The sequence below is a fragment of the Ruditapes philippinarum genome, unplaced genomic scaffold (genome assembly GCF_026571515.1).
Source record: "Ruditapes philippinarum isolate M1 unplaced genomic scaffold, ASM2657151v2 ctg1203_1_1_1_1, whole genome shotgun sequence".
In the NCBI taxonomy this organism is placed as follows: domain Eukaryota; kingdom Metazoa; phylum Mollusca; class Bivalvia; order Venerida; family Veneridae; genus Ruditapes; species Ruditapes philippinarum.
In genome coordinates this window covers 186771-214092 of record NW_026857820.1, presented here as the reverse complement: position 1 = coordinate 214092, position 27322 = coordinate 186771, and the positions used below count along the sequence as shown (strand labels likewise).

The window sequence follows — 27322 nt, the reverse complement described above, 5'->3', positions numbered from 1 at the left end:
CAACTGGACACCAAAATAAATAAAAAAAACTATTGAGAAACAAAAAACAAAAGCATCTCTAAGGCATAATGGGCCTTTACTATTTTAATACAGCATAAATTATGTGTGTTTGTTTAAACAAGTGAAATTTAAACCTGTGGTTTTTAGTGCTTTCGAGGAGTTAAGTTACATAATTAGAAGAGAATGCGATACAAGTGTAAGAAAAAACAACAACAAAATATAAGGTTGTAAATCATAAATTATCTTGATTTTTCAGCACTAAACAACATTTTAGTGCTGTATAAAAAAACGGGTAAGTTTTCACCATGCGAGGATAATTACGGTCCGTTCATTATATTACTGCAAAAAAATCTGGTAAAAATCATGTAATCTAGATTGAATGGGTCGTAAAGTATTGATATCATCAAGTGATAAATTTCATTTTGTGCATTATACGAAAGTTTGATCTACATTTGATACGCTGAAGAAATCTTAACTTACAATATCACTAGTACTTTTTTACGCTTGATAAGTTACAACGGTTACTTTCTTAAGTTTAAGATTTTAATGTGCGCTCATAATGTCTTATCTAGCACCCTAAATCTAGGGAAACAGTGGAGGCCATGGCACTGGGATCCAGTTGAAATCCAAAGTATAAACTTCAATCGTAACAACTCGGCTTTCTCCGACAGCACCATAAGAAAGACTTTTTGAAGTAGCCCTAGTTGTTCCAATTGTATACGTTTTTAAATTTTTGAACTCCAGGTTCTAAAAATAGAATGTGAATACAGTTATTGATTCGGATATTCTATAAATAGACGGTAAAGCAGTAACGGTTACGTACCTTGTTTGACCCACATTCTGACAATAAAGCCCATGCCAGCAGTAGTGGCTAGGGCAAGCTCGTTTGTGTTTTCGTACTTCTCCAGCATCTGAAGTAGATCTACTTTATGTATGTCGTTTTCTACCAGGAACTTCATACTGGTCACCTTCCCTTGTTTCACCGTCGTCACACGACACCAATTCTTAAGCAGCGTCTCAACCAACTTCCGGTCTGGATTTTCGCAATTCAATGCGCACCATAACCCTGCAATATAAGCGTACGTGTGAAAAATTGAACAGTAACCTTTTACAACAAAATGGTGACGGATTTTCATCATCATCAACATCATCATTTGACATTATAACATTAACATTAACATAACATAACATAACATAACATAACATAACATAACATAACATAACATAACATAACATAACATAACATAACACAACATAACATAACATACCATAACATTTTCGTCCTGCCAAACGAAAATTTGTACGTGGCACAAACTAGCTTCCATGCAATCACAACATACAAGATTGTAAAAGGACTAATTTTTACGGTCACTGGACTTTGTTAAAACGATGTATCTTAAATATTCCTCTTAACTTACTAAAGAATAAGGATAGTCCAGAGTTCACTACGCATGATTATGCTAAACATTAAATTACAGGGTTTCTTTCATGATTCTATATTTAGTAATGTTTAATAATCTTCGGACATATCAGGCAATTAAAGCCTTGATAATGCGTTTCCTTTCTTTTGCGATCCGTACCCTTCAAATAAGGTTTAATCGCTATTACATTACATGTCATTAAAGTGCATAGAGTATTTAAGCCGTAAGACTTTGCGTCGACAGAAGACGCAAAAAAGTAATATTCTTGTTTAATTATCTTTTCATTTTCACTATGATTTTTAGATCGTTTAAGATTGCTAGCCGCCTAAGCTATAATATAGTCGGACCCGATTTCTTGTATATTGTGTCTTTCATTGGTTTAAATTGAACTTTTTATAACATCGACCGTAAATATACGGGTGGCGGCCACATGAAGTTTCTCCACTAGAATCTTTACATAAAAACAACCTTCGGGTTTGTCGGGTGGCGGCCGCGCGAAATCTTTCCCCTAAAGTATCTTGTAGTTATGACTCAAAGATATAATGGAACAGATTGATTATAGCAGTTGTTGATACAATATCGTAAGTTATACACGTCAGGCCTCCAACAAATGTTTTAGTGATTGCTGGTGATACTAGCGGTTCGATCCCAAAATAATTAAATAAAATGAAATTTCAACTAAGGAATCTTAAATCGCATACATTTAAAATGTCTATGAGTGGACGTCTTAAATAACATCTTATTTTTTAATTATGTAAGCTGAATAAAGAAATTAAAAGAATTTCACCAAAAAATTATTCTATGAACGTTAAACACATACCAGGTTTGAGTTTCCGGTACCAATGCAGGTTCTCCTCCCAGCCATCCGGTCTCTCTTTCTCCAACAGAGTTTCCGCATCAAGATCATTATTGTTCTTTATAGAGGTGTCGGCGCCGCATCTGTAAATAAAATATTAACACTTTCAAATACTGACGCCAAAAGAAGCAACAAGTTATACAGAGTTAAACTAACAACAACAACAACAGATTTATGTAACCTCTTCACTGACAGTACAGTCATCGTAGAAAACCCTACTTTTTTGTTGTGTTGTTGTCGACAGTGTTAATATATGGACCAAATTTAGATCCTTACTTACATTGAGGCAACTCTTCTTAACTAAAAGAAGTAGGAATCAATTGTTTTTTTTCCTTTGTTAATAATTTCAGCATAAAGAAGCACATGAGTTGCAAACTACGTCCATGACATATCTAAGACATAAACATATTTTTTTTTGGAAACACTGACTTATAATGTACGGCAGAAACAAGGTAAGAAAAAGGACTCATGGAAATTTCAAGACCCTTTAAAGGTAATAAATCCAATATAAAAGTTTGTAAAAATTCGAAATATTTCGGTACATTCCGTTCCCTGTAATAGTTGAATATGCGTCAATTTGACCCAGACTCGTAAAATAGGAAATCATGTAAGCTGAATGGTTCTTGATAAATATCAGATACGGAGTTTAACGAAGTTTGCCGATTTTTTTTATACAGAATCCATACTGACGAAATGTGTTATACATTGAAAGTATGAACACTGAAATGGTAAAGGAATACATTCACTCATTTACAGAAAACAACCGTATGAAAAGAAACGGCGCAATATGTGCAAACAAAGGCACTCAAGCAATAAAGAATCGAAAATAAGAGAACAGGACTTTATGTCAACTTAAAGCCGAATCTCAAGATTCATGCTAATATTATGAAAATCTACAGCATGTTTTTTATATAATTATCTGATTTGGAAGTGGAGAAGTGAATTTGAAAATTGTCCCTAAACTTATAAATGATTTTGCCCGAAAGAAAGATAGACAAGTTCATTTAAAAAAGAGTGGTAAGAGTTAATTTTGAAAGATATTCTGTTTGAATTTGTCCGTGAATCTAGAAGCAAGCAGCTTTAAGTCTATTTGCTAAATCGTAGTTTTTCGGCCGTTTCCGTCAAACTTCGGAGATAGACTATTTGTTAAACATTTTAACAACATTTTAACAAACAGTTTATGTACACAAATCCACGAGAACAACTACTTTGAAACTGCGTGTGTTTTTCATTTTTATCAAAATGCGACCCGCACTTCGTACTTCTATTTTCAACGTTTTAATCTAAATATTATCTAATACAGCTCAGTTTTTATCTGAAAGCTTGAATCTTACTTCAACAACTTCAGCTTCTATTAAATGCCAAGCACTTGGGGATATGGGGAAATATGGGCGTGGCCCTATTAGGGCTCGAACCCATAACCTATTGTTTAAAGTACAGATACCTAAATTACCAGGCCAGATCTCAGCTTAACATTAAAATATAATACATGAATTAACGGAAGTGTTAGTAACTGTTTAATTTTGCATTCTTCGGGTTTATATCTTTATTTAGTGCTTTGTGGTGTGTGTGTTTTTATGTTAAAAATGTACTTTTAAAAGCCGGTCGAAAGAAGTGTTACTTTCCCGCATAATCACCATACTTTTGCCATTGTCCTAACATAAAAGGACCGTTTGAGGTATGTCTTCATCCCGGTTTAAATCGTTATAAACTATCGTTCCTTTTTTAATTTGAAAGAAATATTAGGTAACATTGATGGGAGATTTATTTTGTATTCTTAATCGTGTATATCCAAAACAGTGGTTTTACATGTTTTCTTTTTTCTATTTTTACTATTTTTCTTTGCTTGTCAGATTATAGGTCTAAATTTGTCCACAGAATAATCAGTTTGTTTTGTATTAAAGATTATCGATGGCCATAAAACACCGAAATGTCTATAGTAACAGAAAAGCAAAATCTCTAAATATAATGCACGCGTTGTGCACAATGTTCTAGAATATGACACATCGCGTCCTACCTTTACATAAAGATAAAAGTAAACCTGAAATGAACATAAATACGGTGTTACAGCTAGTGTTTGCCAATCGCCTTAGATCAGTTAGTAATAATATGGTTTGTTAATATGTAAAAAGGGTAAAAATTATCCCACGGAGACATGAAATGCAAATAAGAGTTTTAAGAGAGTTATTGTATAGACAAGACCACAAAAATCAACTTTAAACATTTTGAAATTTTTGCTGAAGGGGTGAATATATAGTGTAAATAGAACATTGTATATGTTTACTAGGTTTCTTTTGGGGGTATTTTTGGTACATTCTATTTAATTGTTGAAAAAAAATGTATAAATATATGACGTGCTAAAGAGCTACCCCTTTTATACTACCTAAGTGTTTTATTATTCAATCGGTTGTTTCGTTTTTATGTGTTGACAGGTAAAACTTGCAATTATATGAATTTATTATACCAATTTTCAAGGGCAAATTTAAACACGCAATGACCTCCAATGACCTCTAATTTGAATAAAAGGTCTGCCGACAATGAGGAAACTTATATAGGTAGTTTCTGTAGAGTTTTAACTCAATTACAGTTTTGTAAAATTACAGATTTACTGGTGCGCAGTCCATGCTTTGTTTCAGGCCCGAGGGGGTACCCGAGTAAAGCCACCTACTTTCCGTATGCTAGCTGGATAGCTTTTCGCATGAAAAAATCCAAGGTCCTTTGTGGGGTTCGATCGTATAGTGGCAATCGGCAAGCCGCCATGAACGGGACATTATATAGAATGGGACATTATAAAAATGTTTAAGAACTGGTCAAAATATAGCCTAATGAAACAATTGTAAAGCAGCAATTAATTATATTCTAGTCAGGGGAAAAACATTCTTTTTCTAAATATTATAAGAAACAGAAAAGGTTAAGATTGAATGATTAAATGTATCAAGTATTGTCGAAGTAAATAATTTTATATTTTCGTATTATATGTCAACACATGTATAATGTTTCACTGAATTAAATAACACTATTTTAATCATTATACAGTTAAACCTGTTTTTAAAGGCCGTCTATAATAAGTAAGTAAGTAAGTAAGTAAGTAAGTAACGACTTTATTTAATGAGGCTAACACATTCGGTTTCCCGATCTTCCATGCGGGCCTCAATAATAATAATAATAATAATGATGATAATGATGATGATGATGATGATGATGATGATGATGATGATAATGATGATGATGATGATGATGATGATGATGATGATGATGATGATGATGATGATGATGATAATGATGATGATGATGATGATGATGATAAACAAAAAACATTTAAACCTTGTATGCTTTAAAATAACCATATCACTTCTCTGTCTGAAAAAATACGGAAAAAAAACTTTCGTAAAAGGCCACCTATCGAAAAAGAAAAAAAATGCTAATTCCTTAAAACTGGTCTATTAATACAGGTTTAATAACACACACTGGTTATCGTAGATACATGTATATATGGTATTTTTCTGTCCATTTATTAAGAAAATATCAGCTTCTTGGAAATTTAAACATTCAATTTTCACGGTAAACAAACTCGAAAACTTTAATTTTAAATTTGCCTAGTTCAAAAAAAAATCTGCAATTGCAATCAAATTTAATTCACGTTTTATGAAGATTTTTTCTAGACGCCAAAAACGCCTACGCTTGAAATGTACAAAAACATCTTTATAACGGTCGTACTATTTTATAAATCTTTGACATGTTGTTTAATTGTGTATTCAATGAAAAGATGAGGACGGGTAACGCAATCTATTTTATAAGTTAATTTCATGCACTGTTGCTGTTGTTGTTTTTGTTGTTGTTGTTATTATTGTTGTTGTTGATGGTGGTGGTGGTAGTGATGATGTTGTTATTGTTGTTGCTATATTTAAAAAGTTTCTATTTGATTCAAACGAAAGTCAATATATAAGAACTGTGCTCTTTGTAAGATCGATGCACTTTGAACCTGTTTTATATTTTCATTATAGAATAAACATGAATATACTATTGCTTTTCTCGGCATCTGGTTATTGTCTGTGTTGTTATCATGCGACGCACTAAGAAAACCCATGCGTGTACATATACATGTATCTATTTAAAAGCCGCATTTGTCTTTTTTTATTTAACCACAAGCAGACCACGCGGCGCAGTATAGTGTTAACCATACTAATTTGTCATCTCTTAATTAATCGTACTTTTTTTTTCTTTCTCTTTCTTTCCAAACTTGAACAAAATTGGTCCAATGGCACGAATAAATTGCCGCATTTTTACACGTTTTGCCGTATACTATTAACATTTTTGAAATGGTAGTATCAGGCACGGCTTCGTGTCAAGTTACAATAAATGAAAAGAAACGAAGAAAACATACAGTACGTAGTTGTTCATCGTGGCTTTGTTGAAGATGAATTCGATTTAGGAGTGTGAACCTTTTTTTAATAATGATAGAGGTAAGGCGAGATCTGGTATCAAGGTTGTCCTATTAAATGACCTATATTCCATTATTCGTCTTACTTCAAATTTAAATTATCTTTTATAAATCGTGTCAGTTTCTTTAAATTCTGTATGGACGGTATTTCTATGGTAACTGGAGTTCCCTATTGTAAGATTTCTATTCCGGAAGAACGGGATCCGGGATATAGATTTCTATGTTAACACTGATCTGACAGATTTTTTCATTTTTCATTAATTAACCCTAGTACTGACGCACGCTCAAAACCCTTGGTACATAGATTCATATATTATTTTGTCTTGGCCATATTCTATAAATATTTACTTGTAAATGGCCAAAGGCATATTTACGCCGATTGCTGAATAAAGATTGCTTGCTTGCTTGTTTGATTGATTGCTTGATTGATTGATTTAAAACCTCAGAATTCGTATTATTTTCTTCTGGAAACTGACATTGCGCCATGTTTAGTATTTTAATACTATTTTTAAACGAATTTCAGCATTGATTTGGGTATTTCATGATTAATTTAAATTTTCATAAAAAGATGTATACACGTATTTCATTATACCGTTTCCAGAGTACATGTATTTGTACTTTAGTATTAAAATAGATATTTGATATGATTAGCTTTAACCAGATATTAAATTTTAACTATCAGCGACAGTGCAAATAACTTTTTTTAAAAACTTTTCTAGGACTTTGACGAAACTTTGTTCTAGATTTTCTACACTTCACTCATTACGCTACATAGACGTGCACACCATAGCGTTTTAGCGATAAAAGAGTTCGCACCATTTTTAGAAAGATAGGTGTTTGATTGAGAAAAAAAAGTGAACGATATAGACATGTATATGATGAAATCACGAGAACGCAGCGTTTATTGACCAGTTCCGATAAAAGATGTTTTATAAATCTGTTCTCGCATTCAATGTTTCAGAAATAATATTAATATAAGAGAATTTCGTTCATTTGATATAAATTTCGTAAAATGTGTCATTTTCTTAACATAATACTCATTTGCGAAGTTGCAATTTCTTGGGCCTTTCAATATCCATATTTATCTGATCCCTATTTTAAAACACAAAAAATGACGAAATAAACTGTTCAAAAGACTTAACACGGTTGATACATTAAATATCTATGCTCGATTATGACACTAATCTTTTCAACTTATTCCAAAAGTAATCGAGCTAGCTGTACGCATAATCGTGACAAGGCTTTAGGACAGGTCGGCCCAAATACCCGAAACCCTTGCCAGTTTAGGACATCATTTAATATACTAGTACTTGTCGGTACCTTACGTTCCACACTTATATATGCGCTAAAACAAAATCAAACGAAGGGAACTAATGTCCACAAGGCGATGGAAAATGAAACTGCACTGGTGTCCCGTTCTCAACTTATGGGTTGTGAGTTCAAGCCCATACAGAGTCATGACCATTTTTTCCAGTATAACATAAATAGTCTGACAGTTTGGTTGGGTCATTAGTAACTGACTAGAGCACACCTTATAGAATCACTCTTAGTGAAAAACAACAACATCCCCGACAACACGTCCTTTGCCCCTAGAGTCAACCTACACTAAAAGGAAACTTAACATTCAATTATATTTTTTAATTTATTATCAACCTAGCGTTGTAGTTTATTTCGCTGTAGTAAATCATCGCCATACAGGATTACCTATTACGTTGACGTCCATGTGAACTACGCGCATATTTAACGTTAAAATCGAGCCACGCATGCCCTTGGATGAAATATTTTTAAGGAAATACTACGTCATGCTTTAAGGAGGTTTTGCATGATACACATGTGTGATGTAGGTTGTCGGTCGTTTCGTCCATTTCCCTTTTTCCTTAATTATTTATCTTTATTGTAGTTGATTGTTTGTTTGTTTACATGTAGACTAGTTCGAGGCCAGGAGCGGCAATGTGCTGGGTTTGTAATCCATGGGTCACTAGTTCAATCCCTCGCTAACAGTAAGATTGAAAACCAATATACCGGTGTTCTTTGTCGGACATGTTGAAAATATAAACTTATCGGGGCGTCGCCATATGGACAACCGCGCGCGATAGTAAATAAACCGCAAGACAAAAGCAATGATGTTTAATTAATTAATAAAAGATACCGCAACCAAACTTGTGAGAAAAGCTACAATCACATTGATTATGACATGTAATGGTCAAAATAGACTATTGTTTTTGGAGATTTGCACTTTGTTTGTCATTTTCTCTACACCGCCACAGATGAACTATAATAAATATGTATTTGGCAATATCGGCCATGGAAAACCATGGGTGTATGTAAGACATTAACATGTTTAAAATTACGTCTTTTAATTCTAATATTATATAATATATCAGTTATGCTGCGGCATAAACATGATATTATTGAAACGAACTGACGAACACTTTCAATTATTGTCCTTCGTGTCTTCATTAAATTTAAAGCACATGTTTCAAAATCATGAGTGGAAACTTGAAAATAATAATAATGCACGTATACGACTAACAAACTAACTAGATAATGCGCAGTTTGTTTTAAAGGCACACTATGCATTAAATATTAATCAGTTTTTAATTCCTTAAAAAATGTCTAACACGTGTTTAGTAATGCTTTTAGAATGGATAATAAGCATGTAAGAGTGTAAACACCTAAAAAAAAGAAGCTCTTTGTGTTTCGTAAAGGTGGGAAAAGTAAGCAAAGTAGTATTTTTTTATCTTCCATACAAAATACTACATCGCTTCACTTAAACTGATCCCTAAGAGCGTTGGCTCAACTATATAATATTATGGTGAATGAGTAATTTTTCTTTGGAAACTGTAACAAGATAAAATAATAAAAAGTGTTTGAAAAAAATGAAAATGATATAATTTCTGTGGCTTAAAATTGACTTTTAAAATAACTTGAAGACTTGCAAGTTTCCAAACTGGATTTGGATATTCATAACAAAGTAATCACGTATTCCACTTATTTCAACATTGTCTAAAAACTTTTGAGGCAGCCGCTTTAATATCTGCAGGAATTTACTAATAACGGAAATCAATGGTGCAAAGGTGGAAGAAGGAATCGTCTCGAGGCAGCTACTATGCAGAAAATGTAACTTAATACGATCGTGGCGCAATAGTTTTTGCATTTTACACGCTTTCTATAGACGCACACAATAAACTGTATCATTACACTTTGTCTGGGAGAAATAATATTGAAATATAACACGGGCGTAGGATTTTACATTGAAGCAGAAGTAACCAGTACAGTCGCTGCAATAAAGAAAATAACGTCTCACATTATGTTTATAAGTCTAATAACATTTAACTCTTATCCTGTCCAAGAAGAAGAATAAAGTTTTTGACGATTATCTTTTATTTGGAAATATTTATTAAAATATAATACTGCACCCAAAAGTTTCGAGCTTGGTCCGACTGTATGGATGCGCTTGCTGGCCTAGGTCTTAACGTCAGACTCTAGTGCCAACCTTTTTAGGCTTTGTAGACACCGCTCTTTCCTTCACTATCTTGATAAACATGTAGGTTCCTTGCATAAAGAAATATTGCCATACATTCCGTTTGGGATTCGGATTTCAAAAGCCCGACTGTCCATGAATGCCACTGAAACCAAAGTATCTTTTTTTCATCTACGGTTCAATAAACATTTTACCCTTGAGAACCAAAGTAAAGACTTGTCAAAGATCATTACCACAAGCAACAAGGCGAAGCAGATGCAATTTTAATAGATGCAGTTTGCATTTTCTTTCTTTTCTCTATTTTGTTGCGATTAAATCATAACGCGTTGCCTTAATATAAGAAATGACAATAAACAAATGTAAATCTTTTGAAGCAGTTTCAAATGGTAATTGAGCAATGCACAACAATAACAGTTGGTTGTCTGATTATGTGGGTATCGGGGAGGGGGGGGGGCGATGTGGGTAACAAACCGTTGGTATGACGTAAAAGCCAAGGAACCATGTCAAATTATGGATTGCTTTTTTTCGGAAACCCGCTGCATGAATAACTTTAAATCAAATTCGTCACGATGATGTTGCACATTATGAAGATGTAGAATATGAATCAACTTAAATTCAAAGTTCAAAAATTAAGGCATTCAGCATCATCCGGGGGAGGGGGAATAACTCGACACGGAAAATGCACTACATTCATAGTTGCGTCATCAAGGAATATTTTCAAGCATCTATACGCATCTTTTTTACCTAAAAAAAAGCAAAATTATCTAAAAAGGGTAAATTTGGTATATGCATTGGAAAAGCGTTGATTAATGTAAAATTAGGTTTGTTTCCGAGTTCAATAGGAAACCAATGGGTGATTGAATCTTATGAGGTAGATAAGACAGTATTTATTACCTCAAATATATTTTTTAATAAAATGAAGTATAAAATTGTATATCACATTGTCTTTTCTTATTGAAGACGGTTAAGTTAACATTGTTATTCAGTATCATTTACCCAAAGCTGAGAACTATATTTTTCTGGCGTAGACTTATCAAACTGTAAAGAGGCTATCGGTAGTAAGGCATAACGTCCGTGCGCTTCGTTACAATTGGAGCAATGACTACCGTTCTCTTGAGAAATAAAAAACAGAAACAAAAACAAAAAAACTTGTCACTTCTCAGTATAAATTATGAGTACCATTAATGCATTTGTAACAACTTGCCAATGACCAGTAAACAATGTACAAGTCCTAATCCGAAAATTGACGGAAAGGGCCGAAAAGATGCGATTTGCAACAAATGTTCAACTGGCCAAGTAGGTACATTGCACTTCATCCAGGCGCTCAGAATGCGATAGTTTTAGTAAATCGCGATAATTTCGATAAGGCGCACAATTACTGGCCACAAATAAAGTGTAAACACTACGCCAGATCTGGCCTTAAGTTCTTAAAGCTTTTATGGATAGATTTAAAAAAAAAATATTTTTTGTTTACAAGTATTATGAAGACGAGGCCATGAACAGTTGTTTTCTAATTAAACATCTCGCGATAAGGTCTAAAATTCCACGTGATCACCTCCGTGAAATACTTATATATAGACACGTTTTCAATGAGATACATGAACTTTTGAACTCGAGTTTAGCATTGAATGTATTAGGAAATAATGGGGGTCTTTCACATCTTATAACGAGTTTGAAAATAAAGCGATCATACTGGTTTGAAACATTTATACATGACATCGAGTTAACCCGACCGTTCGTAACACATTTGAAAGCAGTTAAAAGTTTCAGTGTTTTTAACATACTTTTTCTGTTTTTTTTTTCAAAACGCACTTTTTTTAGGGTTTGCGCTTTTAGTCATATGAGCGTATGAAAGAAAATCGCTTTGGAACCGACTTTGAAAAATTATCAATTTTGATCTCTTAATTCAAATCATTTTAAATCTAAATAAGACAAGACCTAAAAGTAAAACACAGCTACACAGAACACTGTGGGCAGAAACATAAATTGCTCTAAAAATGTTTATTTGATTTAAATCTACATGAAAAATGAACCACCCCAATTTCATTCAAATTCAAGTATACGGCTGAAGAAAGCGTTGAATGGAGTCTTTTAACAGGGGGCTATTTATATATACAAAACAAACAAGTCGACCAGTTTTCGTTCACTGAAACTTTATCCCTCAAGTTTGAAAAGCCATTGGGCACTTCGGCCTAGATGTAAAACTGTGCATCACAAATTCTGCAATTGATAGCTACAGCTGAGCGGAGTACGGCACACCCAATCTTTCATCGGTTCAGTAAAGTTGTACATTTTTTCCTTACTTTTACATCAATAAAATTTATGGCCGTGAAATTTATATGTGGTACAATCGTTCGTGCAGTGCACATGACTCGAATTTTAAATAACATTAAAATGTAATTAAAATGTTAGAACGTTGTAACTTCAATGTTGCTGTTTTTTTGTTTGTTTGTTTTTTTTTTTAATTTTTCGGGGCTTGTTGTTTAAGCCCGTATATAGGTAAACAAGTAAATGTTATAAACAGACGCTGTTATTATTGTCTGCCATACAGCTTGCACTAAAAGTAAATCAGTATATATAACATTGATAAAGATTTTATTAAAGTATTATTATCTTTCCTAATTGTTTTTGTTATCATAAGAAGCAATGCAGCACTGATAGAAAAGATGCATTAAGTTCCGTGTACAACAACAACAACAACAAAAATATTACGTAGCGCATAGCCTACAAAAATAAGAAAAAAATATTTAAGAATTCCATTGACATTGCTTTTCCTCATTAATGAGAAAGAAACCATAATAATAATAATAATAATAATACCCCCACCTCACCTGAGTGAAATCCCCATTCCCAAGAAGTAATTAATTGTACGAGGCAGTAGTTCTTACATGATGGATATACTCTGGATAATAGATAAGTAACAACTGGTAGAATAATGGTCAAGATAATTATAAGGACAGTATTTTAGGTGACCTTGACCTTTCAACAATATCGTCTGCTGACATTGTGTCTTCTATAACTCTATGTACTTGTAAAATTATTATACATGTATGTAGTTTTTTGTCAAAAATAAATATCTATTTTGAATAGCTTTGATATACTAAATTTACATAAACATGTTTTCGCGAAGGTAATGCAAACCGTTTTCTTTTTACATTTTTATCATAATTTGTTGGGTTTTTTTTAAATGAAAATAGATTACATCATAAGTATGCGTCCAATAAAAACCATGTGATTTTTTAGAGTTTTTAGTTCATCAAGAATTAGTGCCGTTAAATTTAAAAGATGATTCTAAAAAATGCGTTGGGGTAAACATCGTACCTACACTTTTCAAAAAATATGGCGATTTTCCAGCTTTCCTGGTGGAGGAAGACCTCAAATGCCCTTCTGTGCATTACTTCAGGCACAAACGGGGGCCTGAGTTATCCCACGGACGTTCCGTAAACTAGCCTGATAGTTTTCTACAAGAAAAATATCCGAAGACCCTAGTGCGGCTCGAACTATGATTAACCCGTTTGAAGAAAAATTACATGTATGTATGTGACACTTCAGGTACACATTTGATTCCAAATATTTTCAAAACGCTAACCGCATTGAAACGGACTTGAAAACAAAATAGTAAATTCAGTGCTAGTATTCGTTTATATTCAATTATTTACTTCATTTCGCATGGCCCTGACGTAAAACCTATCATCCGTAGACTAACATATGACATTAAATTACAATAAAAAATATATATTGTCAAAATCAAACTTTCATAAAATCCTAATTCACGGTGCTCTAGTTAATGAAATAACTCGCGTGCATGTTTTTTCTTTTTTTTTCCAAGTCAAGTTACGTTAAAGTTCAAAATTCAACGATGCAACAGGGTGCGCAATGTACTTTAGGGTTCTTATTCTGTCCTCTATACAGTATTGTAGCATTAATTTCACACACCAAGAAACACGAAACGAAAAGTCGGATTAAATGGCTTATGCTTCAGTTATGTTAATTTCTGTCTTAGTTTGTTACTCGTTGTTTGCTTATTAAATGATAAAAATAAAGAAAAAAGGATCGCCCATGCAACTTAAACATTACAGCCAAAGTGAAAGTACTGATTCGTACTAATACAGGTTTTATCGTCATCGATAAATTTCTATGAAAATGATGCTAACCGCTTATCGAAAAAAGCACGCCCTTCCGGCCGCCAACCAAAAAAACAAAAAGTACAATGCACAACGCGCCATGTGTCTTATCGCGGACTCCGTTCAGATTTTTTTTTTCAAACTAGTAAAAAACAGCAACCCCCAAATCATCAGATAAACGACAGTTAGCAAATAAAATGACTGATATAGCCGCTCAGTACATTAGAAGGGGTCAAATTACATAACGTTTAAATTTGATCTATTTTTAGAATGATTACTATTTAGAGATAACATAACATTTTCCCCTCTTTAAAGTAAAGTAATGGTCTGAATTGTTTGTCGAGCTCATTCAGTCAGATATTGTATTTCTTATCTCGGACAAATAAAGAAAAAAAAGTTTATACCAATTGAACACTTTAACAAATATCTCGTCTGCTTGCTATCTATTAATACTTCGTATCCATTCGGCAAACTTCGTATCCATTCGGCCAATTTCGTCTATGTACGTAGATAACAAAACTGTTACTTATCGCTTGGTATATGAATATTCAAAAACGTACGTTGTAAGACAATATATCAAATAATTGACCAAATGATGCTGACCGGTTCAAAGATTTTGCAATCATATATCTCCGTTCTGATGATGAGAGCACTGATGTTGACGTCATCCAAAACAAACAATACCATGCAGACACTTAACTACATATATATAAATATGTTTACTGTTTGTGGCCGCTGTTATGCAATAAAACATATCCGGTTGTATGGCTGTTACGCAATTGTGTGTGTTGTCCACAATTGATGTCCAAGACAAATGACGTATTCCAAATGAAAGTAAACGCTCGTAATTTAATTTCTTTTATGTTTTTGTTTTAGCTTACCAATTAACATAGCTTCTTTATATCCCTGTTTGCATACAGTAACATATCAGACACATAAAAGTAGAACAAAACTCAAATACTTCGACCTTTGAGATTAAAAAAAATGGAGATTTCAAATCCTATGAAATTGTCCTGTAATAAAACGGATTGCTTTCATTTTTTAATCAATTTTCTTAAAAACATCCATTCTGATTTCACCAAGGTACGGAATTAGATCCAACCAGTTCCAGTCAAGAAAATAGATCTTAAAATTTTGAAGAGCCCCATTTAAAGTCATTCCTAGTTTGATTGGTCATGTCTGAAGTCTATATATTGCATCTGTGTAGTTTTGCGTGATATCTGGTTGCGTTAAATGTTGCTTTGTTTGTATTCTTCAGGACCTCATTTCTCAGCAGAAGGATAAATCATTTACTACGCGCCAAAAGACATAACTTTGTGAACCGGACATTTTCAGGGGTGACACAAAAAGTTGAAATTTTCTGAAGCATCTAGATGGTTAACATATTACGATTCTGGTCTCATTTTACTTGGATGATATCAATGTTTTAAGTTGAAGACAGCACATTTCTGAAATCAAGAATCTGACCACAAATGTGACTTTATTCACTATAGAATAAAGCGGGCGATGAGTGAGTGGGTCGAAACCTAAATGAGCCCGAGAAAACCGCACAATTACCCATAATGTGTCACAGTACCGATTACGAAACAGTACCATAAGGAAACAAACATATTTGTTTTGTAGTTACCACAGAAAACCCTTGTGTGTTTTTTTCTCGATAAATTTTACAACAAAGAAATAAGGTGTTAAAGGACTGGCACAAATGACACATACGCACTATTTATCCAACATATTCAAGGTCAATATGCAATGAAAACTGTGTCAGCAATAAAGTAGCTTGGTTTCTGACTCCTGCCGTAAACGAAAAATGGGTAACGTATTATGTTGCCATGTGCATTTGCATAAATAAATAAAAAACATCAAAAGGGTGACCTTTGTTATAAGTGAAAAACCGTTATAAATTATACTGATAAAAAACTAACAAAATTAAATCAAATTTAATTAACATCAATTAACTCGCATCTTTATGTCAATTTAGTCGCAGTCATGTAATTATTATATGAAACGGTCAATTTTCTCATTTTCAATATTCAATAATCGATTTTTTATCAAACTGATTGATCTAGATATATATGTCATTACAGAAGGTTTTCATTGTTACAAAATATGATCCATGAACAATCACTTATTATCTTTATCTAAAAAAGAAGAAGTGGATACTACACTCCTCTGGACACATAATTGACAAAACTATCCACAGTTTATCTTATTTTTTTATCATTTTGTTTATCAAAATTGGCCGACCAAGACAACCAACGTTGCAATCATTTTTAACAAAATAGAACTATAAATTTTAATATGTTGACAATTTGTCATATGATTTATTGCTTAACTATTTATATGTTTGAAAAGCAATAATATTTCGCTACTTCAACCTCCATTACTCATAATTTAACGCAGTATTATTTTTCCTCGCCTGACAGTTTTCGATTTAAGACCTTACTTTGAGGGTATAAAGCTATAAGTAATGAAATATATTCTAATGAAATTTAAAAACGGTAAAGGATTTCGTTTTTCCATAATCTTAGGGGTGATTTTCTTGAAAAAAGTTGTAACACATAATGGTTAACATGTTAAGTATACGAAAACAGAATAAAATATACTGTTATGCTGCTATTTCATTAAGGGTTTAAGCCGTTTAGAAATGAGGCCGTGCATGCGTCATCCGATCTTAAAGAGACTCCACTTCTTTGTGTTCTTCTTTACATGAAAGGACAAGAAATAGTTTTCCGAATGTTTACAAAATATATTCTGAAAGCTTACGAAAGATTACGAAGCGTTGCAGACTGAACTCGAAACGGTACCGATGTTTTACACAGTCGCCGATGGAACTGAATCAGGACTGTGACTTTTATCCTACTTATACTTATTTGAAGGATTTTGAGATCTATACAGGCATAATGGGCCTTTAACTATATAAGTACAAAAGTTTTATACAAGATGCAAATGAGAAACCTGAAATGGTGAATTAATATTTTAAATATTCTTCAGTCAATAAATGTTTGTCCACACTTCCCTCATACATGATAATTGAGTGCTAATACAGTGGAATGTCGCATTTATGACCAAGGCATCGCCATTTTTCGATACCATTCAATTGTCAGTGTAATAGTGTACGGTGGAGCATTCTAATAATCATAAATACCATTACCGATAACACGATAATTTATCGATAATCGTTATTTTATTTTACTATGGAGTATGGCATAAGTTTTGCAACAATCTATATTGTAATAATATATATGACAATTAGTTCAATAAAAACAAAAGCTTCTTTCAAGCATATTATTAGGCCGGTATGCATGTAGTAATAAAACTGTGGCATTATCAAAATTTACCAGTAGCGGGCTGACCAAATAGTCACTTCCGGTGAACGTTTAATAACAGACAAGAGCTGGTACTAGAAAAAAGCTATCGAACTTTTATTTGCTTCCTGGTAAGAATAAGGTTATCATAACATATTTAAAGTTGTAAGACAAATATATTAATTATAATGGTGCCTAAATGAGTTCATTTTATCTTACTGAACGTCACAGACAGACAGACAGACAGACAGACGGACAGACAAACAGACGTACAAAGATTATCTGGAAGTAAACTTATTTCACTCTCTAAAACTTGTTTACGTTAAAAACTGTCAACATAACTTTCCTTGTACGCTCTTTGGAGTTTCTTATTATTCAATCCAAAGTTAAATCAGTGTAGAAAAAAGTGTCATAAAGTACACAATTAGTCATGATTGTTTACCCACAAGACAGTCATAGATATGCACGACTATCACGCTCCGGTTATCAATAAGTTCACGGACAAGTGGCGACGTTCACGTTAAACAACGCTATCTTCAAAATATGCTCATGCAATATTTAAAGTATGCTCATGCTATCTTCAATTTTCGCCCCCTACTGTCTTTAAAGGAGCGGTTTCGCAGTTTCTGCTATTAGAAATATAGTTAAGTTTGTATTACAAGGTCGACTCTGTGCTGTTTAACTATAATCATAATAAATATTTTAAACGGACTTGTCAATCTTTTAATTTTGACATAACCATACATTATCTTAGAGACTTATGGTTATGAACTCTAAAAAATCAGCCATTAATTAAATTATTACTTGAATATTGAATCTTTTTTACTTTTCTTTAGTACATTTTCTCAAGTTTGATTTTTTGAAGTAGTTTGGCTCTTCAAGATGCATGCAGCTTTAAGACTACTTTATTAAAATTAAGTTTATATCTACGAATAAAGTTCAAATGGCTTATTAAACTTGATTGAGTTTTAAGGAAAAGCAGTGCGTTAAGTTGCTTTAAAACTGGATCAAAAATGATTTAAACTATGAAGAGTTGGTTTACATGATCTTCATACTGAATGAATAATGAAGAAAAATCTCTATTTAAGGTATTCAATGATTAAGACCATCTTAAATGCATTGGTTTCTTTAAAATAATGACGAGCTCACTGTTCACAAATATCTTATCTTTTGTATTTTACCTTATACAAAAGACATTTTGATCCATAGTGTTGCTTAAAGTTTTGTAACACCCGAAGTTAACCCAAATCATCTTTCCTGTTTCGGTGCCATATGAGCTAAATTGTGTTGCTTTGCTGTACAACCAGCAAAACAAAACATAGGACTTTTAAAATGTTAGTTTTTCCTTATGTCCGCAGACTGGTCAGTGTTTTCTCAACTTATTTATTTCTTTATTTTCGCAGACTGGTCCCCATTTTCTCAACTTATTTCTTTCTTTATTTTCGCAGATTGGTCCTTGTTTTCTTAACTTATTTAGTTTAATCATAAATAAATGCATGTTTCTTTTTATCCGAAACGTTTGAAAATTTAAAGAATAATAAGTTTACAGTATTTACATGGATTCTGTCGTTCTTTTGAAAACGCAGAGGAGTTGGAGCATAGGTTTAAACACAATTAAAGAGCGGATTGTGTAATACTTATTAAAGTGGATTGGTCTATAATTGGCACAGTTTCCATTAGTATTTTTTCAAATGTTGATTAAAAAACAACAATAAAAATGTATCATTTGGAAATTCATATAAAATGTTTATGAATAATAATAGTTCGTTCTAGAACAATTTGTCGTCTGCTATATCAAATAATATGTTACATCGGATCATGTATCTCACACTGGCCAGCAACACTAATAATATGAGCCGCGTCACGACAAAACCAACATAGTGGGTTTGCGACCAGCATGGATCCAGACCAGCATGCGCATCCGCGCAGTCTGATCAGGATCCATGCTGTTCGCTTACAAACCCTATAACAAGTAGAGAAACTGATAGCGAACAGCATGGATCCTGATCAGACTGCGCGGATGGTCGCAAACCCACTATGTTGGTTTTGTCATGACGCGGCTCATATAGTTATGTCGTTGTTTGATGTTATGTATGATACTAAATACATGTACTATCAACGTTATTATTTATGGAAAGTTTCATTTCTACAGATATTCCATTATAGACCAATTCTCTTTAAAATATGTATATAACCTTTATGTTTATATATTACATCTATTTATATATTTAACATCTATGTTTATATAACAACAACCATGGTAGGTGCTTCTCCGATAGGTCGTCAAAGCTCAAAGGGATTCAAAAGCTAGCTTTTGTTTTTATTCTAATCACTAACTAACGCACGCACACCTTTTTGTTAAAAAAAAACTTGAAAAAAGATTTATAAATACTCGTTTTACAAAAATAAGAAAAACCGAAATGAATAAAGCGACAGACTGGTACAAATTTCTGGTTTTAAAATTTCAACAATGAACCATCCAAGGGGATTTAAAATGACCAGTTTATGTCAGTTTTAACCTTTGAAATAAAGACACATTTTATTGTACTGCAGGTCATAGTTAGCGAACCGCATTGTGACATGGACAATCTCCTTAAATATTTTCTTAAGCATAATCCAAAAACAGGTCCGATTATATATGGACAATAGATAATAGTCCACGGTCACGGTCACTATATTTGAAAGAAGCTGGCCTTATATGTACATGTATATGACATTTCATAAATGTGACATTTTAAAAGGTTTAACATTTTTTTTATTTATTACCACACATTTCTTTCATTTCCCATAAGTCAATAAGAGTTATTCATTCTGTTAATTCAAGTGTACTTTGTGACTAAAAATTTGGTACTGTTGCATAAGTAACAGTATTTTTTTCGCTGTACAAATCTTGAAAAAATAAAAACCTATAGAAACGATGTCCCAATGGTACTCGTATTTGTTCGGGGTAAGAAAATAAACAACACATATAGATTTGCGAGAACAGCAACATGTTATCCCTCGTAAAAGTACTCATTAGTTACTTACAAACCTATGCGATATTTATATAATATCATAACCTAGGTAAAACGCAGTAAAACATATATTTTTGTTGCTATGTATTTTCCATTCCAGCCAATCATATTTCGGGATTGTTAGATGAAGAATGTTTTAAAATGCCTTTACCAACACGCCCTACATCATTTTATCATTTTCAGGCACAGTCGGGTGCCGTGGAACTCTTAATTAACACTGTTTTAGTATTAACCAAACATGCAAATAATTCAAAAAGTGAATAATTTAATATTCGTACGCCGATAATTGTATTTTTACATAAAATGAATGTACACTAAATAAGATATGCATTTAACCTTTAACGGTAAGGTCACGCTTTAATATATAGAGACAATAACTCACTCAAAAAACAACAACAACTTACTTTTATAAACATTATGTGAAACAGAGCATGAATTCGACTACCTACGCAAAATGAAACGTGTGTCATTAACCCATTGTTATCAGTGATACAGAAAAGTAAATTTTGGGCACAGTTCATCCGCATAAGATCATAAACGATTTCACTACAAAATATTGTTTATTTTATTTATTCATCTTGCCACAACTATCCAAAATAAATATGTTTGTCAACGGAATATGTGAAATCGTATATGAAAGAAGTAGATCATTTTTTTATTTACAATTTAGAGTAAGAATTTGAAGAGATAAGTAACTTCACGACAGAGAAGTTTAAACTATACAACTGTGCGTATATTTAAACGAAATATTTTGCCGCATTTAAAGACTATTAGCCATTATATAAACGGATTTGACTGCATTTGTAATGTATTTATAAATACTTAAATATTTTGATCTCGATTTTTATGTTATAAACTTACAGTTTTATTTGGAGCTAGTGTGACCTAATCTTTACTAAATATACATAAATACATTGTCATGACCCTAGAAGGATACGAGCAGGGGGGATCTTGGGGGTGAGGGTTAAAGGCGCGATATCCCAAATAACCCCTCCCCCGCCCCGCCAGCGATACATTCAAAGTCTGGTGCAACTTTACCTCATTAATGCGAGTATGATCCTGTATCCGCCCTTGATCCTCATAGCCTTATGCAGCCCGGTCTCTCCCATGTTGTCCGTGGCGTCGATGTCTATATCCTTACAAACGAGCATATAGACCCCCGACACCGTCTGGCCGGTGATAAACCGGTCACCGTTCTCTACTATAAGATGGAGTAAAGTCCCTCCTGTCACATCATCTCGTATGTTAGGGTCCTTTCCACTCTTAAGGTATTCCATTAAGGCCTTTAAGATGGCCTCGGTGGTACCAGTCTGTATAATTTTGAACAACTTTAACTTTCTCAAACTCATTTTTGTACCGTTTTTTTAATAATTTCCCATAAAACACAATGATAAAAAAATATAAAAGAAAATTAAACCATTCAGTTGTAAAATCAGATCATTTTGAAAGCGCACCAAATCTAACTATTCAAATGAAAACAGAAAACTACACTGTGTCACAAAACAAGAAAGTAAATAGTAAATTCAATACGTGCTTCCTTTTAAGCTACGCATATGCGACGAACAGGTAAACTCAGGTGTGTTAGATGTACAGTGTATAGATTTTCCTATATCGTCAGATATAAAACACCGTTTCATTGACAATAGTTTTATCCTATATTTAACTGTTTGTTACTTAGTTGCCTGTATAACCATTAAAAATCAATATATTCCACAGTTTCCGACGTTAGAATTGGACAAAGTCCGTATTTCCCGTCCCGTCTTTAAGGTTTAAGTCACCACATAAACATACGAGTTTTATTATGTCTTTATTTATCAATACACAACAAGGTATACGCTTTCTATTTTACATTTCACGGTGAGAAGTGGTGCGAGACATTATTGAATATCGCGAGACTCTCGCGACAGTTCGAGTAGAACGGACGGAGGTTAAGGAGAAATTAATGAAAGCGCCGAAGGCTATACCGGAGTTTGTAATAAAAACTGTACATGTATTTAAATGTACTAAACATACTATTTGCTCTATTAAACGATCTTGAAAAATGGGACATACTTAAAAATGAAAAAAATGTTACAGTATTGTTTATATAAGCGTTAATAAATCAACAACTTATATGTACCTGTAAAGTTTAAAATGTACATTTTGTTAAACATACATACAAACAAATTAAAATTTATCTAAGTCCGATATTATTAAAAAAAAAAAACGGGCAAATATTTAAATATATATTAAAATGAACACCTGGGAAATCTAAACTTCTGTACATTTAAGTATTTAAAGAAAACCCGGGCTTCAAATTTAAGTCAACATTAAAATATTAGTTTAATACATGTGCTAGTAATAATATGTTTCTTATGTTGAATTAAGACGCAGAAAAACTTTAAGGACGTTCTATAAACTTTTACAAACGCAGACGACAAGATATTATTGCTTGTTATATAAAATGACAATATTTTTATTGTCAATATTTAGAAGGAAATATTGATAACATCCCGATTAAACATAACTCTTACGACCATGTGGAGATAAAACACTTATAAAAATGTAAATTGAATGTTGTCCTGTCAAGAAACGAGAGGCTAGACATTATGTTGTTGTACAGAAATTGTTGTACATGATGTATCAAAATAAAAAGAAGTTTTTTGTAACGCTTTTTCGTTTGGATACAAATGCATTTCATTGGATTTGGCACAATATATAATGTGCCAACTTAATGAGAAATACTGTTCAGTGTATTACTCATACAAACTTTGCTATTGTATTGAAGACCAGAAATACTTTAATGCTTACTGCTTACTGAAGATGCATTTCATTGGATTTTTTAAAATATATTCTTTGCTAACTTATAGAGAAACACTGTTCATTAGTCTTATACAGTTCTATTGTATGCACGACTTTTTTGTACCAGAAATAAAAATACTTACTGAAGATGTATTTCATTCTTTAATGTTAATGGAAGACAGAGGACTTATTATTTCCTTTGCACTTTGCTCACCATTTGTATATATGGGATATGTGTTACAATTTTCTTTCATCATTTGTTGTTATAAATATTTGTACAATGTTTAACGCTATTTAAATCTATTGTCATTGTCATTATTAACATATACACTAATAATTTAACGGCTTAAGGAATACAGACGGTGCTCCACTGCCTCCGTCTTTGCAATGCTATATGTACCGGGCAAAACATTTTTATATACCTTTCATTTAATTTGTATCTTTTATATAGTTTTTTTTATAGAAATCTGTAAAAAATAACAACATATTTTATTTAACATATTACACTTAAACTGTATCACTTTTGCACCCTAATTTTATATTTATTTTGATTATTGAATATCTTCATCCTCGGTAACCCATGCTATTTACCGTATACATGTATCGGTAAATGTTGTATATACGGAATGTGTACCGTGGATTCCGACGATGGAATGTCTTGTAATTTAAGTTAACACATTCGTCATTTCACAGTCATTTCACAGCCAAATCTTATTCATTTAACATAATTATTACACTTATTTAAACCGTATCACTTTTGCACACTAAAATTTATTTTAATTTATGAACATCTTGTAATTTAAGTTATGACACACATTGGTCACTATTTGCAACCAAGATGTCTTGTTTTGAAAGTTTTTTGAAACTTATCAAATATCAAAATAAAACATGAACAAGTTGTGAAATACATTTTGATTTTTTAGAAGATACGAGTATGACGGGTCTTATGTTCTTTATACAGATGACCTTCACACCGAACAAAACATTTCCAATATAATTAAATAGCCTGGTCTTTTGTAAGCCCGCTCTCCATGCCTATATGAAAGCTAATGATAGCGGATAACCGTGCCTTAAATTCTAGTTGCTCCAAACTGCCAGTTAATAATAATAATAATAATTCTGTCTGAAGCCAAGCTAACAGCGAATATTGCTCGAACTACTTTGTTATGGAATTGCTGTTGAATTTACTATCTAATAGTCTGTCACAGAGCAAAGATTTTACCTGCTCCATTGTCGAAGTCCCCTTCTATTTCCAATAGGTGGGGAACTTGGAAACCAAACAAATGACTAATCAGTACATGTGTATTTAGCCCCAACACCTTTTTTACAATATCAACTAGAGGAAAATTAGTCGTCAAAATTTTTATCTAAGCAAATCTTCAAAGAGTGTATAGAAAGATGGAAGAAGTAGGGGTTGCTGGGTGAGTTTGTCACGCCCATGTGTTCTTATAGCGGACAGAGAAGTACATTGGTAAATAATGGACATATGGTGCTATTATTCTCAGTAAAACTAAGCATTTTATATTCCAGTAACAAACTCGAATCCCCACCATGTGGCGATAGAAGGGAAGTTCGACTATGGAGAAGGTAAAATCTTCGCTCATTGACAGACGGAGATGATTCTTGTAGTAAAATTGTATAAACAAATGATGACTGAAGCCACTTTGTGTACTAGGTACATTTCAAATCAGCAATATCTATCGTATTTTGCATTTTCATTTATATATATATTGTATATCCATTGAGGCCCTAAAATATAACAAACATAACTGTCGTCTCCAAGGTTTCCAACTTTGAGGACGTGTTGCGAATCACAGATCCGGAAGAGACGCTGCATATATTTACCTTTAAGAACGATTTAGCATCTCTAGTATGGATTGCAATTGTCTTATACATTTTGCCATTACGGCCGGTGTACACACTACGGTCCACCCCATAACATATTAAACATATTTCAATACAATGTATACACTACAAAAAACACACCCGATTAAAGACATTCCTCAAGAATAGCTTTGAATAAATAAAACGGAAATCACAATCAATTAAGCTAACTATTCTTTTTACATGTCATTGACCTTGACCTTGAATCAAGGACAGAGATAAAATACAATATCGTGATGATTCCATAATAGTTTCATCTTCAAACGCCTGAATTATCAAATTCAATAGATTACTCCAACAATAAAATCCAATAATACACAATTTTGTCAAGCAGAAGAGATTGCTTGATAGTAAGACCTTTATGTATAGCATAATAAAAATGTTGGAGGCAAAGGCGAAACATCAAAGAGAAAAATCCTTTTAAGAAATTAAAAACTTTATGATATTATGAAAGAAGTAGTATTATATTGTGATAAATTCAATTTCAGTTGTAGAAAAAATAGTAATATAAATGATGGATTATTAAATCTATTTTGCATCTTTTGCAAGATTAGATATAATATGATACAAAAGCCATATGTCACCGGTAGCTCACCGACATTTTTTTAGTCAGTCATTCCACTTATCAGCGCAGACATGTTCTTTTGATTTTTCAAAGTAAAGATACAGGTACTAAAAAAAGGTTTGTTATATCGGTTATATGATAAATATATAAATTGATAAAAGAAATGATTAAAGCAATAAACTAAAGAACTAAGTGAAAAAACTAAATTTTGCTTTACAGATCTAACTTTAAACATCATGATAGTATGACCAAATTATTTTTTTTTTCGTTTTTGTTTCAGGAATTATTGTCCTATTGGTGAGAAACGACCAAATATTGAAGAGCGATGCAACGCTTTAATTAGAAAGCACACACATACGATTTAGTATTTGTTCATATTTATCTTTTGCACATCTTCTGTCTTAAGTGACCCTATTGATCTATGTAAGAAATTTAAAAAGTATATGTTAAGGCTTTTGAACCTCAGTGGAATTCCTTGAAAAAAAAAAATTCTTTTAGAATAACGATGCATGTACGATGTCAAAAGATATACTGGACACCTAAAATTACAACATTGTATGGCTGTAGGCTCAGTTTGTTAGAGCCTATTAATTGACAGCAGTGCCAGGTGCAACCTTAAGCAGAATTCGTTTGTTTGGTTGGTTTCATTTAACGTCGCACCAACACAATTATGGCTATATGGCACCGAGATAGGAAAGAGGAAATTGGATTGGCGTACCTCTTCCAAGTATTTGCCTATTGCAACATGGGTTCATTCAAATCGGCAAATCTTCTTAGTGCAGGAACGGGTTACATGCCAGAAAGTTTCCCGTATAGCTGACGTGTCCTGGACTGAAAAAAAAAGATGAAAAAAGAAAGAAAACACCATCAAATCTTTTTTGCCTTTATTTGTTTTGGATATTTTAGATTCTCATGGAACGTGAATAAGGTTAAAAGATCAAGATTACAATGTCAAAATCAATATTATATAATTCATTTCATATCAGACATTCTACAAATGCTAGGATTCTGCAATACATGTCTCATTTGATTGTAAAAAGCCAATAAAATATAGCTTCTTCAAACAGAAAAAGATAATTTGATAATAAGATCTTTTTGTAAAGCACAATCAAACGTGTACAAAAAGGCGAAACATCAAAAGGAAATCTCTTTTAATGAATTGAAAAATACTTCTGAAAGATGTATAATCCAAATAAATTCAATTTCAATTCTAATGAAAAGTTAACTGATGAATAATGAAACGAATAAGTCTAAATCATTTTCCTGTGTCTACCAATACTTGTTAATATAAACGAGTCAAAAGACTCATTTCCTTGCGATCAACTGGTAGAAAACGACCAACAATTATCCCAAACTGATTTTATAAGTTTTATAGCACATACCGAAACTAGAAAGACGAGGTCACTCGAGAGCAATCAAGTCCAAAGCAAATAGTTGAAAATTGCAG

The 27322-nt window shown here is 32.6% G+C and overlaps 1 protein-coding gene across 2 annotated transcripts in view; it reads right to left on the bottom strand.

The window, feature by feature from the left end:
* Positions 1–22514, bottom strand: part of LOC132751158 (uncharacterized) — a 41771-nt gene extending 19257 nt beyond the window's left edge. For both annotated transcript variants that reach the window (XM_060741293.1, XM_060741292.1), the window contains exons 1-3: positions 21684–22514; positions 2242–2360; positions 824–1066 (exon numbers count right to left, since the gene is read on the bottom strand). In XM_060741293.1, coding sequence (XP_060597276.1) covers positions 824–1066; positions 2242–2360; positions 21684–21994 — 673 coding nt within the window. In that variant the 5' untranslated portion in view covers positions 21995–22514. The remainder of the gene's footprint in view (positions 1–823; positions 1067–2241; positions 2361–21683) is intronic.
* Between the last annotated feature and the right edge of the window lie 4808 nt (positions 22515–27322).